At 43.4% G+C, this 13,186-nt stretch overlaps 1 protein-coding gene across 2 annotated transcripts in view; it reads left to right on the top strand.

Moving 5' to 3' along the window:
• Positions 1-1,038: 1,038 nt before the first annotated feature.
• Positions 1,039-13,186, top strand: part of REEP5 (receptor accessory protein 5) — a 38,355-nt gene continuing 26,207 nt past the window's right edge. Inside the window, exons 1-2 of one of the 2 annotated variants that reach the window (XM_074995221.1) lie at positions 1,039-1,337; positions 1,927-2,020. In XM_074995221.1, coding sequence (XP_074851322.1) covers positions 1,220-1,337; positions 1,927-2,020 — 212 coding nt within the window. In that variant the 5' untranslated portion in view covers positions 1,039-1,219. Of the gene's footprint in view, positions 1,338-1,599; positions 1,769-1,926; positions 2,021-13,186 lie in introns of those variants that run through there. The other variant, XM_074995222.1, reaches the window with a different exon arrangement.

Here is a 13,186-nt window from a genome sequence, read left to right on the forward strand (position 1 = left end):
ACCTGCTGATTTGGAACACAATTTTGGACACCCGCTCCAGAGAAACCAACTATAGCACAGGAATGGCTCTCACCCAGCACAGCAGACCCAGGCCTCCCTGCACAAAATATTACTAACAACAAGAAGTCTTGTGGCACCTTATAGACTAACAGATATTTTGGAGCATAAGCTTTCATGGGCAAAGACCTGCTTCATCAGATGCATGGGGGGATGGTTTCAGAGGGGTATTTAAAGAGTGGGGTCCCAGTGAGGGCCACAGCTGACAAGCTCTATTCAGCAAGGTGGAAATGGCCCAGTATCTATAGTATTTATCAAAAGAGGAAAAAACAAATTAGATGAGACAGGGGGATGTGAGCCTCTGTTAGAGTCTAATGGGGAGATATTAACACCCAAGGCAGAAAAGCTGTTTTTGTAAGCTGCCAGCCACTCCCAGTCTCTGTTTAATCCATGGTTAATGGAGTCAAATTCGCAAATAAATTGCAGCTCAGAGATTGGTCTCTCCATTTGATTTTTGAAATTTCTTTGTTTCAGAACTGTCACCCTCAGATCTGCCAGGGAGTGCCCAGGGAGCCTGAAGCGTCCCCCCACCGGCTTCTGTACATTACATCACTAAAACATCACTAAAGTGCCACAAAATTCACCCCCCCCACCACCGCGTGGCCGCGTCTCTTTGGCCTTTCAGCCGAGCAGCCGATCGGTAGGGGCTCAGTGATTTGCTGCCCTAGGCTTAGGAGCACCGGGGGGCCCGCGGGGGGCGGGGGAGGGGACAATGCACAAGGTCCCTGCGGCCCGACAGCGCATATCCACCCCCCGCCCCCGGCTGAAGGATTTGGCGTCCCGGAAAGCGTCTCCCCTCCCCGAGCCTCGGGCGCCTTTTAGCCCGCAGCCGGGTGCCTTCGCTCAGCCCCACCCTCGCCATAGCAACGGCGCCGGCGGGCAGCTCGCCAGCGGCCCCCACCCCCTGGCTGCGGCAGCTGCTGGCAGGGCCGGGCCGGGCTGGGCTGGGCGTGGTGTTTGCAGAGCTCGAGGAGGAGGAGGAGGAGGGCGGCGGCGGGGGGCCGGGCTGCCGCTCAGCTCGCGTATCCCGTGATGCTACCGCCTCCTCGTTGCCGGGGCCAGCACGTCGCAGGCAGCCGCGGCGCCGCAGCCCGTGCCGCGTAGCGCCATCGCTGGCCTGCAGGGTCCGGGCGCGGCGAGCTCTGCGGCCACAGCTCGCGCCATGACGGCCGCCATGAGGCAGCGGTTCGACGCCTTCCTCCACGAGAAGAACTGCGTCACCGGCCTGCTGGAGAAGATCGAGAGCAAGACGGGGGTGAGCCGCTCCTACGTCGCCCTCGGTGAGTGACTGGGGGCGCAGGGGCGGCTGCCGAGCGCCGGCTCCCGGCTTACGTAAGCGGGCTGGGAAGAGGGGCGGAGGGGGGCCCGCGGCCGGCCGCGGAGGAGGAGAAGGAGGAGGAATGTCTGGGATTGGGTGGCTGGGGAGCGAGGCCCGTTTCGTGCTCTCCGGTGACAGCAGCCCAGCTCCTCCTCTCCCGCCCGGCCTGGCTGCCCCGCGCGGGGGGCAGCGGCGATTTGTGCTGCGTGGGAGCTCCGGAGCCCGCGCACCGAGGGGAGCCTCTCCCCAGCGGGCGGTAGCGGACCCGGGAGGAGAGGGAGGGAGAGAGAGAGGCGGTAATTGACTAGCCAGCGCGGCTGACGTGTCGGGTTTGCTGCCCGGCCCGGCCCGCCCCGCCCCGCCCCGCCTTGATGTACCCCTTCAGTGTCACAGGTTAGGAGGGGCTGAGCTGGCTTTCGGGGGCTGGTCGCAGGCGCTTTGGCTGCTCTTTAGCTTGGTTTCTCCCCCCTCCCCCCCCGCCGGTTTTCTATAGCCGGCCCCTCGCCCTCCACCGCTTCCTTTAATGGGCTCTCTGCTTTCTTCCTGGGCAGCTATCATTGGCGTGCTGGCCGTGTACCTAGTGATTGGCTATGGAGCATCTCTCCTGTGCAACTTGATCGGATTCGCTTATCCTGCCTACATCTCGTAAGTGCCTCAAACGCACCCTGCTGGCACAGCGCTGTCCCCACACAAACCAACGGAAAGGGAGGCCATGGAGCACTGCTGTAGAGAAAGCACTGTTCTCTTCCTGGTTTTCCTCCTTTGGGGGGATAATTTGTGTGCAGTGTTTGGGATGATTTAGGGACCTTGATTGTCTCAAACTTGAACAGTTTTAATGAGATGAGAAAATACGGTGGGTGAATGTGGGAGTGAATGGTGCAGATGGTGAAGCTGTCCAAAGACCCTGTATTCACAGCTTGTGAAAACATTGCCTATGACTTTTAAAGAAAACAGTGTCTATGGATTTATTCCTATGAGAACAGAGTTCTTGTTACAAGGTGAAATATTAGTTATTGGGTATTTATTACTGTAGGACTGTTAAGGCTGGCCCTTGGTGTAAGATTCATTGTAGCTCTTATAGATTATGACCATCAAGTTTTATTTTTTCTTGAAGACTCCACACTGTGGAACGAGGGTGGGCAGATGTTGTTAGAAAGCAACTGAAAAATGTTTAAGATTGGTGACTAGTACAAAGTTGAGGCTCTGCCCTAAAGGCTAAAAAAGGGTCTGGTATTCTAGAAACCCACATGGGCTCAAATTCCAGTTGGATGAAGAGGCCTGTGATTTGAAAAACCTTGTTAGCTGACTTATTTTTTTGAAACTTTGTATTAATGCAAAGTTATAATAAACATGAACATACTACATCAGTGGTTCTCAAACTTTTCTGGGGGGGACCATTTGAAAATTACTGAGGATTTTGGTGGTGTTTGTACTATTTGCTAACTGTTGTAAATAGTTGCTGTGAATAAAAAAACCTTAATATTGTACATTTCTTTGTTCTACAAATAAAAGTATAGAACTTGTTTTAATCTCTGTAGGAGGCTCTCCCTGGCTACAGCAGCCATAGACCTGAGGCTGGGAAGAAAGCTGTTTGTCCCTGCCAGCCGCAGCCTGGGAGTTGGGAACAGTCACCTTTTTTTCTTTGGCCTCTGCAACTGTACAAATCCCAATTTCCCCCACCTACCTCCTATTCCGCACCTCACTTTACATATGAGGATCCAGCTTCTAAACACCTAATTACTGGAGCTGTTTCGGTGAGATACTTATTAGGAAGGCAGCTCTTCATTGTCTTGTGTGGCTGCTGAGGTGCATAGATAGGAGGAACTATCTATGGATCACCTGAATGGAACCCACAGATCATAGTTTGAGAACCTCTGTACTACATCATGCATTACTTGTTCAGGATCAGCATAATATTCAAAGAAGTTGGCTAAAAATTTAGCTTGCTACGTAGTGGGCTGTCCTCAGAGCACACTAGAAAGAGAGGCTTTTAGAAATCTGGCCAATCTTCATTTTGGTGCTCCTGTTGTGTAAGTATTTGTGTACATTTTTCCATTACAGGAACATCTGTTTTACCATATCTCAGTTCTGTTGAAGGAAGGGATTGCATTTTTCCAATGTTAATGCATATTTTTTAAAGAATTTACTCAAATTACCATCGCAAAATCAATTATCTCTTTAGCTTAAGCTCTTTATAGTGCCTGTGCCATACTCCTGCAATATATCACACGGTGGAACATTCTTAGTTTATGCTAGTGTAGTTGCTAATGGGGAAAACTCATTAAAGATTATATGAGTGAAATGGAAACATGAAAATCTGTCATGTTCCCCTCACTCCCAAAGGCTTTTTTTTCCTGCATGTTCTCAATGATAAAGTATTAATCTGACTGCTTAAAATAATGTTCTTATGCTCCAACTTTAACGTTTTGAAGTGTGATGTCTTTATGAAAGGTTGAATCATATGTACACTTGCCTCTAGTGATAACAGAGAAATAATACCTTTTGTTACATTATGGATAAGTCTGATACACACATTTTTAGTGCAGAGTACACTTTGAGATATTCACTGGTACAGTGATCTAGTGTAAGCCTACAACCTAAGCCGGGGTCTGCAACCTGTGGCTCTTTAAGGACTTCTTTGTGGCTCCCAACACTATAATTGCAAAGTAAAACAAACAAATAAAAAAAACCTGATTATTTTCAATAAACAGTGAATATCTAAAAGCCCCAAAATGAACACATATCTATATAGCAAACAATATGAGATCAGGTAACATTGGATAACTCCTCCAGAGAGAGGTTTGGGAGTGGAAATCAGGAAAACAGTGGTATAAATACACACATGTAAAGTGTGAAGAAATAGAATATATAAAAAGTTTGTGAATGTCCTGCAGTAAACAAGTATGGCATTACAAATCATTGTATGCCTGCACTGCTCTTAAAATAGGGGTTACAAAAAGCATAGCTTAATGTTATTTATTAAGGACCATCTCATATTCACATGCATTGCAGCTCTTGAATTATTGATTTATTTTTTTTTACCAAATCAAAAAAAAAAAAAAAGGCTCTTCTTGCGGTTGCCAACCCCTGATCTAAGCCATGATAAAGCATTGGCTCTGGACCCAGATCTTTTATACATATATAAAGAGGCCTCCTTGCTTCAAAATGACTTTGCTGTTTTAAGATGTAGAAAGAACAATTGACAAATAAGACAGAGAAGGTTAAAGATGTTTAAAAATCCACAAGACAATCTGGGGAAGCCGTGTGAACTTGTTCTCTAGTAAGGACAGTCAATCAGGTGCCTTTCACAAGCACTGCATTAACTTTAAAAATAGAAAAACAACAAAACCTATTTCCTGTAAGGACAGAATGCAATATGCAGTAGTTGGAAATAAATTCTAAAATTCAGTTTAAATCTGTTCATGAATGGAAGTTTTTCTAACTGTACTAACATGCTTTAAAAACCTGATGTTTTTCTTTTCCACAATAGTGCTTATGTTTTTTTTTTAAATATAGTCAGCAGCATTTGTAAGCCTGGTGTCTGTGGCCAGCACCAGTGTTCCCTGTAAACTGACTGCATGGGAGGCCACCCAAGGGAGATTCAGGTGGTGCCCATCTGATTAGCAGAGCTCCTACAACCTCGGCATGTGTTTCTACTGGGGGTGCATTGCCCCACACGCCTTGGTGCAAATAACAAAATTTACTGCATCCAGGGATGGAAGAAAATAGAAGGAACTGGTTTGCAAGAGAAAATACAAACTGTATTGCTGTGTTCTTCCTCTTTGGTTATTTGTACATCTTGAAGGCTGTCTCAGTTTCAGACTGTGAGTGGTTTAATGCTACACTCTTGAAACAACTGATCATTATGCTTATGCAGAAGGCTAACTGGATTAAAAATAATAGGTAAATTCATAGAAATTAGATCCCTCACTGGGTAGTAATCCAAGATGATCATGGATGCAACTCCATGCTCTGCACCTCCCTAAACCCCTGAGGGTTTGTCTGCATTGCAGTTAGACACCTAAAGCTGGCCCATGCCAGTTGTCTCAGGCTTGTTGGGATATGGGGCCATTTAATTTCAGTATAGCTGTTTGACTCTGAGCCCTGGGACCCTCACACCATGGAGGATCCTAAAGCCCCTAGCTGCAGTCCAAGCCCAAACATTTACAATACAATTAAACATCCCCAAACCCTGTAAGCCTAAACCAGATGGCATGGGCCAGCCATGGGTGTTAAATTGTGTTGTAGACATATCCTGAATGACAGAAGCTGGGATTGGATGACTGGGGATGGGTCACTTAATATTTGTGCTGTTCTGTTCATAGTCTCTGATGCATCTAGCACCATCTGTCAGAAGACAGGGTATTAGACTAGTTGGAACATTAGCCTGACCCAGTTTGACCATTCTTATGTAACCATAAGAAAGTTTACTAAATGTGCTTATTAAAAGGCATTACTGCTGAAAAGGGTAGGGAATGCCTATGGGGAAGCTTAGCTTTTCATTGCATATGTGGTCTTATTGATGGTGCTGAGTATCTTGGAGCACGTTGACAGATACAGCATTAACCTTGTAGCCTAAGTGCCAGCAGTGTCTACCTAATCTTTTATAAAAACTATTTTACAACTGAAGTATACCAAAACATAAAGAGAAGTGGAAAGTCTGAAAGGAATTTTAGATTGTAGCGCCTCTCTTTTTTAATTCTTTTGAGTCTCTTCATAAAAATATTAGCATGTGAACTGTGATTATGAAACATTTTCTATGGTTAGTTGAGTCACAATATGTACGTCAACATCAAGTAATTACATAATGTGGACACAGTTTGTTTTATGGGCATTTTTCAATAGCACTTGTCACTGTAGAATCTTCAGTTTTTGCATGTGTGTTTTGCTATGTAAATATTCAGATAGGAGTGTGTGGAGAAGGATGCCAACATACAGTTAAACCTGATACTGAGCGTCATTAAGAATAAAGGCCTTCTCATATTCTTTCAGAGGCAAAATGGTGACAAATCAGATATGGTCTGTGGCTTTGGTTTTTTTACTGTTTCCTTCCCTTCTCAATTTAATTGACATTTTGTCCTCCTTTATTTTCTTTGGTTTGGGAGATGGGGAGTACATATTCCCAAGTTCATGGCATGTAAGGTGGCCTCTTAAAAAAGGTAGGCACTTAAAAATATCTTATGGCTAACCTGTTTGCTGTTTTGTGTCGTTAAATAAATGGTGCTATGTCTTTATACACAAACATCCCTGATGAGAGGCTACATGCCAAAGTTTAATGTTTTAAAAATTAACTGTTTATGAATCTGTATATTGCAATGTGATGCTTTGTTCACGCTTCCACTTTAGGTTTTATTCCTTCAATGCTAAAAAGATATTCCCAAAAGAGTGTTGTGTTACAAACACATTTTAACATATGTGCTTGTAAGTTAGACTTATTTCATGTTGAATGGCTACTTAAAGTTCCATACCAAAGGTCTTTCCGCTCACCAAAACTTTCTGTAAATTGCTCCTTTTTTCTAATTTAACAATGCTCTCTGATTAATTTTATTGCTTAACTTATTGGACCTTCTTGAGTGTTATGCACATATTCGGGTATGCTGAACAGTACAAGTTGCACCTCTGAAATCCAATATTTTCTGGTCTGGCAATGTTGCTGGACCAGAGAACTCAGGTGGCCCTGACTGGGGCGAGGCTAGCTGGAAGTCAGGCGAGGCTACTGACAGGGACCAGCAGCCAGAAATTCATGGCCTGGATGGGAAAGCTGTGGTCTAGCCCCACAGGCAGGAAGGGAGCCTGAGAGATCAGAAGAGGATGTTGACGTTTCCTGGTCCGGCAAAATCCCTGGTCTGGGATTATTCAGGTGTAACCAGTATAACAAATCTAGCAACACTTCCCTTACAGGTGTTGGATAGAAAAATCTTGCTGTTCAGTAAGAACTTCTCTTCACACTTGCTACGTGATAGGTAAAACTGAAAGCTGTGACTCACATTCAAGGTAGAAGAATAAAGTGAGCTAAACTCAGCATATTGTCACAGGGTCTTAATATGATGCGGTTGGCTGCATCACTGTTAAAATGAGTTGCATCTCAGAAGCTGAAGATGAGGGAACAGTTTTTCCCCTTCCCCTAAACCAAAGTGGGTAAAGTATGTCTAATACAACAAGAAATCCTGTGGCACCTTATAGACTAACAGATAATTAGGAGCATTAGCTTTTGTGGGCAAAGATCTGTTAGTCTAAAGGTGCCACAGGACTTTTTTTTTAAACAAAGTACTACAGTACACTGCTTCAAAAACATGCTTTCTTCCATGGGCATGCCGGCCAGTTGTATGCTAGCAATGTGTGCTAGACACCATGTGAAGTTCCTGTCTCTACCAACTCGTTCCACACCAAATAAACCCTGAGAAGCTAACGATTTCTTCCATCTTACGATAGTAGGATTTTAATGTTAGGTTGCTTCCTGGAGCAACCACAGTCCTTCCTCTTAAAATAACCCACAAGCAGCAGACGCACAAAGTGACTAACCTAGAATTAGTCAGCTTAAATATGTGAGTCTGAGAGCAGCTATGCATCATTGCACAATCCCTCTATCAATTTGTATGGTTTTACAATTAACTCTGTGTTCTTATTAAGTTGTTGCTTCCTTGTTTGTGTTTGTTTTTTGTTTTTTTTTAAGCACCAGTGAAAATGAGTTATAGATAGGTGGATTGATTTAAATTGCTGCCTTCCTCCCCCCAAAACACTGATTTTTAAATCAAGTTAACAAAACTTTGGCGACAGTTTTAATTTTGAAGTACGCCCCATTGAACTCTCTGGCATGTATGTTTTTTGAGAAAAAAAGTATACAATGGAGTTGCCTTGAAAATGCTGAGTTACACTCGAGTCAATAGAGAATGGACTTACAGAATCGCCATTATGGTCTGTGGCTATGATGTTTCACAATAAGGGGCATGTATTACGTACTATTAAACAAGAAAATGACAGTGGCAACCCTAGATTTCTCTTATTGCAGCTTTCTGTACTGTATACCTGAGTGACAGATTCTAAACCTAGTTAAATAATTAAACAAGACATAAGGATTAGCTAAGAAACTTTTTCAAGTAACATCTAGCAATAGTTTTTTTGTTTTGTTTTTTTTTTCCTAGCAAACAGCTTGTGAATTTTGGCAAATCACACTTACACTAAAAGGCATAGTGAGAGTCTTGAAGAAATCAATGGATTGTAAAGTGAATTATTTGTGACTAACCAGTTGATCCATTTAGCCATTTCCACATCATTTTTTCCCAATAAGCATATTAATGGAAGAGTTACAGGCATGGGAATGGAGGTTGGGTGAAGAGTAGAGTTTGGGATTAAGGACCTGGAGTGCCGGAGGTGGTGTGGGGTTTGGGTGTAGGAGGGGGTTGAGATCTGCAGCAGGGCTTTGGGATGCAGGGTCTGGGAGGGGTATGGGTGCAGGAGGTTGGGATTATTCAGATAGGGGTATAGGAGAAGCAGGGGAGAGTTGGGGAGCAGGGGAGACTGGGGTTCCAGAGACACTCTAGCCAGGAGGTGCTTTCCTGGGTGGCTTTGGCCAGCAGACCAGAAGGTCCCTCAGCCAGGCTCCTTTCCTGCCCGCCCTTACCCCAGTACTCAGAACAGCCACATGCAAAGGCCATGTGCTGCTCTGAGTGCTGTGAGTCCCAGAGGAGAGGGGTACTTTGCGTGCTGCCAATGGAAACTGACCAGTGAGAACTGTGAGATTGTGCACTGTCCCTGCTTCCCAGCACAAAGTTTCTCACTTTTCTTCCTCTAAGCTCAGAGTGTCCAAAGAAGCACATGGCCCTGATGTCTGGCTGCTGTGAGCCACAAGCAGGGCAGGCAGGAAGCCTGAGGAAGGCTCTCACTGGGCTCTGGATCAGATCTGATGGCTTGAAGAGCCAGATTTGGCCTGTGGGCCATATTTTGCCTGTCCTTGGTCTAAAATGTACGTATGCTTAACAAAATGAAACAGGAAATGACTTTGGTGATGACTAAGAAAAGAATGATAAGGATCATCTGAAACTTTCTTTTAATATACTTTTTTTTAATTGCTAAGAAGGAGGTCACGTGAAGTAGTGAAACTGCCAGCTTACCTCCTAGTGCTAATGTCAGAATGCAGTAACAGCAGAGTATAATTAAATGCTGGTGCTTTGGCTTAATTTGTGGTATTAATATTTTCATTAAACAATATTTTTGCTTCATAAGAAGAACACTAACAGAAGACATACCCATGTGAGGAAGGGCAGCATAATCTAAGTGGATTGAGTTGGGACCCAGAAGCTTGAGTTCTAATTCTAGAATTGTCACTGGAGCTCTGAGCAAATCACTCTAGAACCTTTATCTGCATTTTCCCCATCTCTAAATGGGGATGTCTTTCCTGCATTCAGTGGTATTATGGCAACTGTTGAGCATCTTGAAAGTTTGAAGCATTTGTATAGGCTCTCAGAATTACAGCAGTGATTTTCTTCAAACTATCAGAGGGGTAGCCGTGTTAGTCTGGATCTGTAACAGCAACGAAGGGTCCTGTGGCACCTTATAGACTAACAGAAAAGTTTTGAGCATGAGCTTTCGTGAGCACAGACTCACTTCATCAGATGCTGGTCTTGGAAATCTGCAGGGCCCGGTATAAATAAGCCAGAGCAAGGGTAGGAGAGTACTTCAATCTCCCAGGCCACACAGTAGCAGACTTAAAAGTAGCTATCCTACAGCAAAGAAACTTCAGAACCAGACTCCGAAGAGAAATTTCTGAGCTACAATTCATCTGCAAATTCGATGCCCTCAGCTCTGGCTTAAACAAAGACTGCGAATGGCTGGCTAAATACAGAAGCAGCTTCCCCTCCCTTGGTGTTCACACCTCCATCTCAACTGCTGGCAGTAAGCCTCACCCTTGCTGACTGAGCTAACCTTGTTATCCCCACCCTTGCTCTGGCTTATTTATACCTGGCCCTGCAGATTTCCAAGACCAGCATCTGATGAAGTGTCTTTGCTCACGAAAGCTCATGCTCAAAACTTTTCTGTTAGTCTATAAGGTGCCACAGGACCCTTCGTTGCTCTTTCTTCAAACTCTGTTTTTATCCCTCTTTCCAAATCTGATATGGAACACAATTTGCTTTTTTCCATTTAACTTTTCTCAAAAATCTCCAAATGAAAAATGGTCCGTTGTGTCTCCTTTGCTGATTATGAGGAGGATGCAAGAAAATGTACGTGAGGAATTTGATCATACCACAATTCTGAATTTAAATGCAAGGGGAAATGTTTTAGAAATATTTTCATTTCTGCCATTTTCCCCAACCTATACTCAAGGTTTTTACTGAACATTGAACACTGAGCGATATATATCACCTTGATATATTCTTCTGAATCTGGTCCCCTCATACTGTTTGCTGTTTGAATTTCTGAGTTTTATGATCTTTTGTTGGAACAAATCACTCTATGTGGTAGCTATATAAGTCACATGTTTTTTTTTTCAAAGTTAAGTAAGATTCTGTGCTTCCAATAATGGTAGGAAAACTAGAATGGCTCTTTATCCTCATATTTTTCAATTGAGTTCTCATCTTTCTCAGGAAAACTGGGAGAGTCTTTCTTCAGTCAGTTCATAACTTACAGGTTTATGTATTTGCTCTGCTGTTGAGTTTGGGACTGACTTCAAATCTGGTTTTTATTTTTCTTCTCCTGTTTTCACTGTATGTATGTGTGTGTCTCAATATATAGCACTTTTTTGTATCAAGTGGGCCAGATACTCTGCGAGTGTAAACTGGTGTAGCTCCCCTGGCATCAGTGGAGCTACCCTGATCTGCCTCAGGGGAAGTTCTGGCTCTGTATATTTGTAGAGTGCCTTTGATCTTTAATGGTCCCAAAGTGGTTTACAAGCCACATAGGTAATACTGTATTGCCAACCCCAACTGTTCAAAAAATTAGGAGCTTGGCACCAAAAACTCAAGAGACATTTGTTTAAAAATAGGGTTATTTTTCATTCTGGGTATATTTAAGATTTTTTTAAGCGCAATTTAGTCATAGTCTTAGACCTTTTTTTCTCCACAACTGTGAGACCTAAAACCGTACTTATCTATTTTAGTCCAGCAGTTGTGGCTTCAAGTGTAATCGTGAATATTGTGAGACTCATAATAAAAATACAAGAGTTGTCAATGCTGTACCTGCCCAATGAAAATGCAGCCGCCTTCTGGGTTGGGAGCACAAGTGAGTGTGGTAGTATCAGGGGGAAATTTTGGCAAAGGATTACAGAACAGTCTCCTACTTTTAAGGCCAGGTCCATGCTAGACATGAAAGTTGATCCTAGTTACACAATTCCAGCTGCAACAACTGCATGGCTGGGATCAATGTATCTAAGATCAGCTAATCAGGACATCCTGACAGAAGGAGGTCAATGGGAGAGTTTCTCCCATTGACCTCCCTTTCTCCTCAAGAGAATGAGTACCACCAAGGTTGACTGCTCTCCAGGCATGCAAAATCGAACCTGAAAGAGCAGTCCTGACCAGGTCATTTTCTCTCTCTGTGTGTGTGTTACATATAACACACACACAAGACCAATACAACTAAAAGTATACATAGGTACTATAAGGAAAGTGGTATGGATTTTTCGTTGCCACTGTCCAAAAGCTGTAGCTAGAACCTTATGTTTAAAAACAAACAAAAAAAGTTTTCCATGAAGGACTGCCATATAGTTGAGTACTTTGTAGCTCATTGTCTTACTTAAGAGTGATGAAGGGATGAGTAGGTCATGCAGGGATTTGAGTCCAAAAGTTTATTGGGTATTCTGAATCTGAAGTTTTAGATGCTAATCCATCCCTTGGATTGAATCTCTGGTATTTCCGTGATTATTGGAATATAAAAATGGTCAAACTGGGTCACTGGTCCAACTAGTCCAATAGTCTGTCTTCCATCCGTGGCTTGTGCCAGATGTTTAAGAGGGAATGATCAAAACGGTGCAGTTTATCCCTGTTGTCCCATCTCTACTTTTTGGCAGTCCAAGGTTTGGACACCTAGGCTGTGTCTACATGGCAGAACTACTTTAGGATACTGCGGTATCCCAGAATAACCTTCCTGAGTCTGTGCAATGCACCTGTCATTTCAAAATAACAGGCATGCTGTTTTGGCATCCCTGTAGTCCTCGTTGGAGGAGGAGTAAGGGATATTTCAAAATTGTGCTTTATTTTGACATTTGGTGCTGTTTAGACAGCACCAAATGTCAAAATAGCCTATTTTAAACTGCACTTGAAATAAGCTATGCAATTTGTATAAGGCAAATTGCTTAGCTTATATCGAGTTTAGGCTGTTGTGTAGATCTAACCATAGTGAATGAGGTTGTTCCCCTGACCATCTTTGGTAGCAGCCATTGATGGATCTATCCTTCCTGAATGTATCTAGTTCTTGAACCCAGTTAGACTTCTATCCTTCACAAAATCCCCTAGCAGTAAGTTCCACAGGTTGACTGTGCATTGTGTGAAGAAGTATTTCCTTATGTTGGTTTTAAACATGCTGTCTTTCCTTGGTTCTCGTGTTATGTGAAGGGATAAATAAAACTTCTTTATTCACTTTCTTAACACCATTCATGGTTTTGTAAATCTCTGACAAATACAGACCCTCATTTCGAAGATGAACAGTCCCTCTTCAACTGAAAGCAGTTCTGTAACCCTAAACATTTTGAAGCAAAACAAATTGCATTAAATTTAAATAAAGTGAATAGGATCTTGCCAGCATAGGAATCTGCTCTAATTCTAGTCATTTGCATAAACAATTAATTGCTCTGCATTAATGGAACTTGTGTTGGGGGCT

The sequence above is a fragment of the Carettochelys insculpta genome, chromosome 5 (genome assembly GCF_033958435.1).
Source record: "Carettochelys insculpta isolate YL-2023 chromosome 5, ASM3395843v1, whole genome shotgun sequence".
Taxonomy (NCBI): Eukaryota; Metazoa; Chordata; order Testudines; family Carettochelyidae; genus Carettochelys; species Carettochelys insculpta.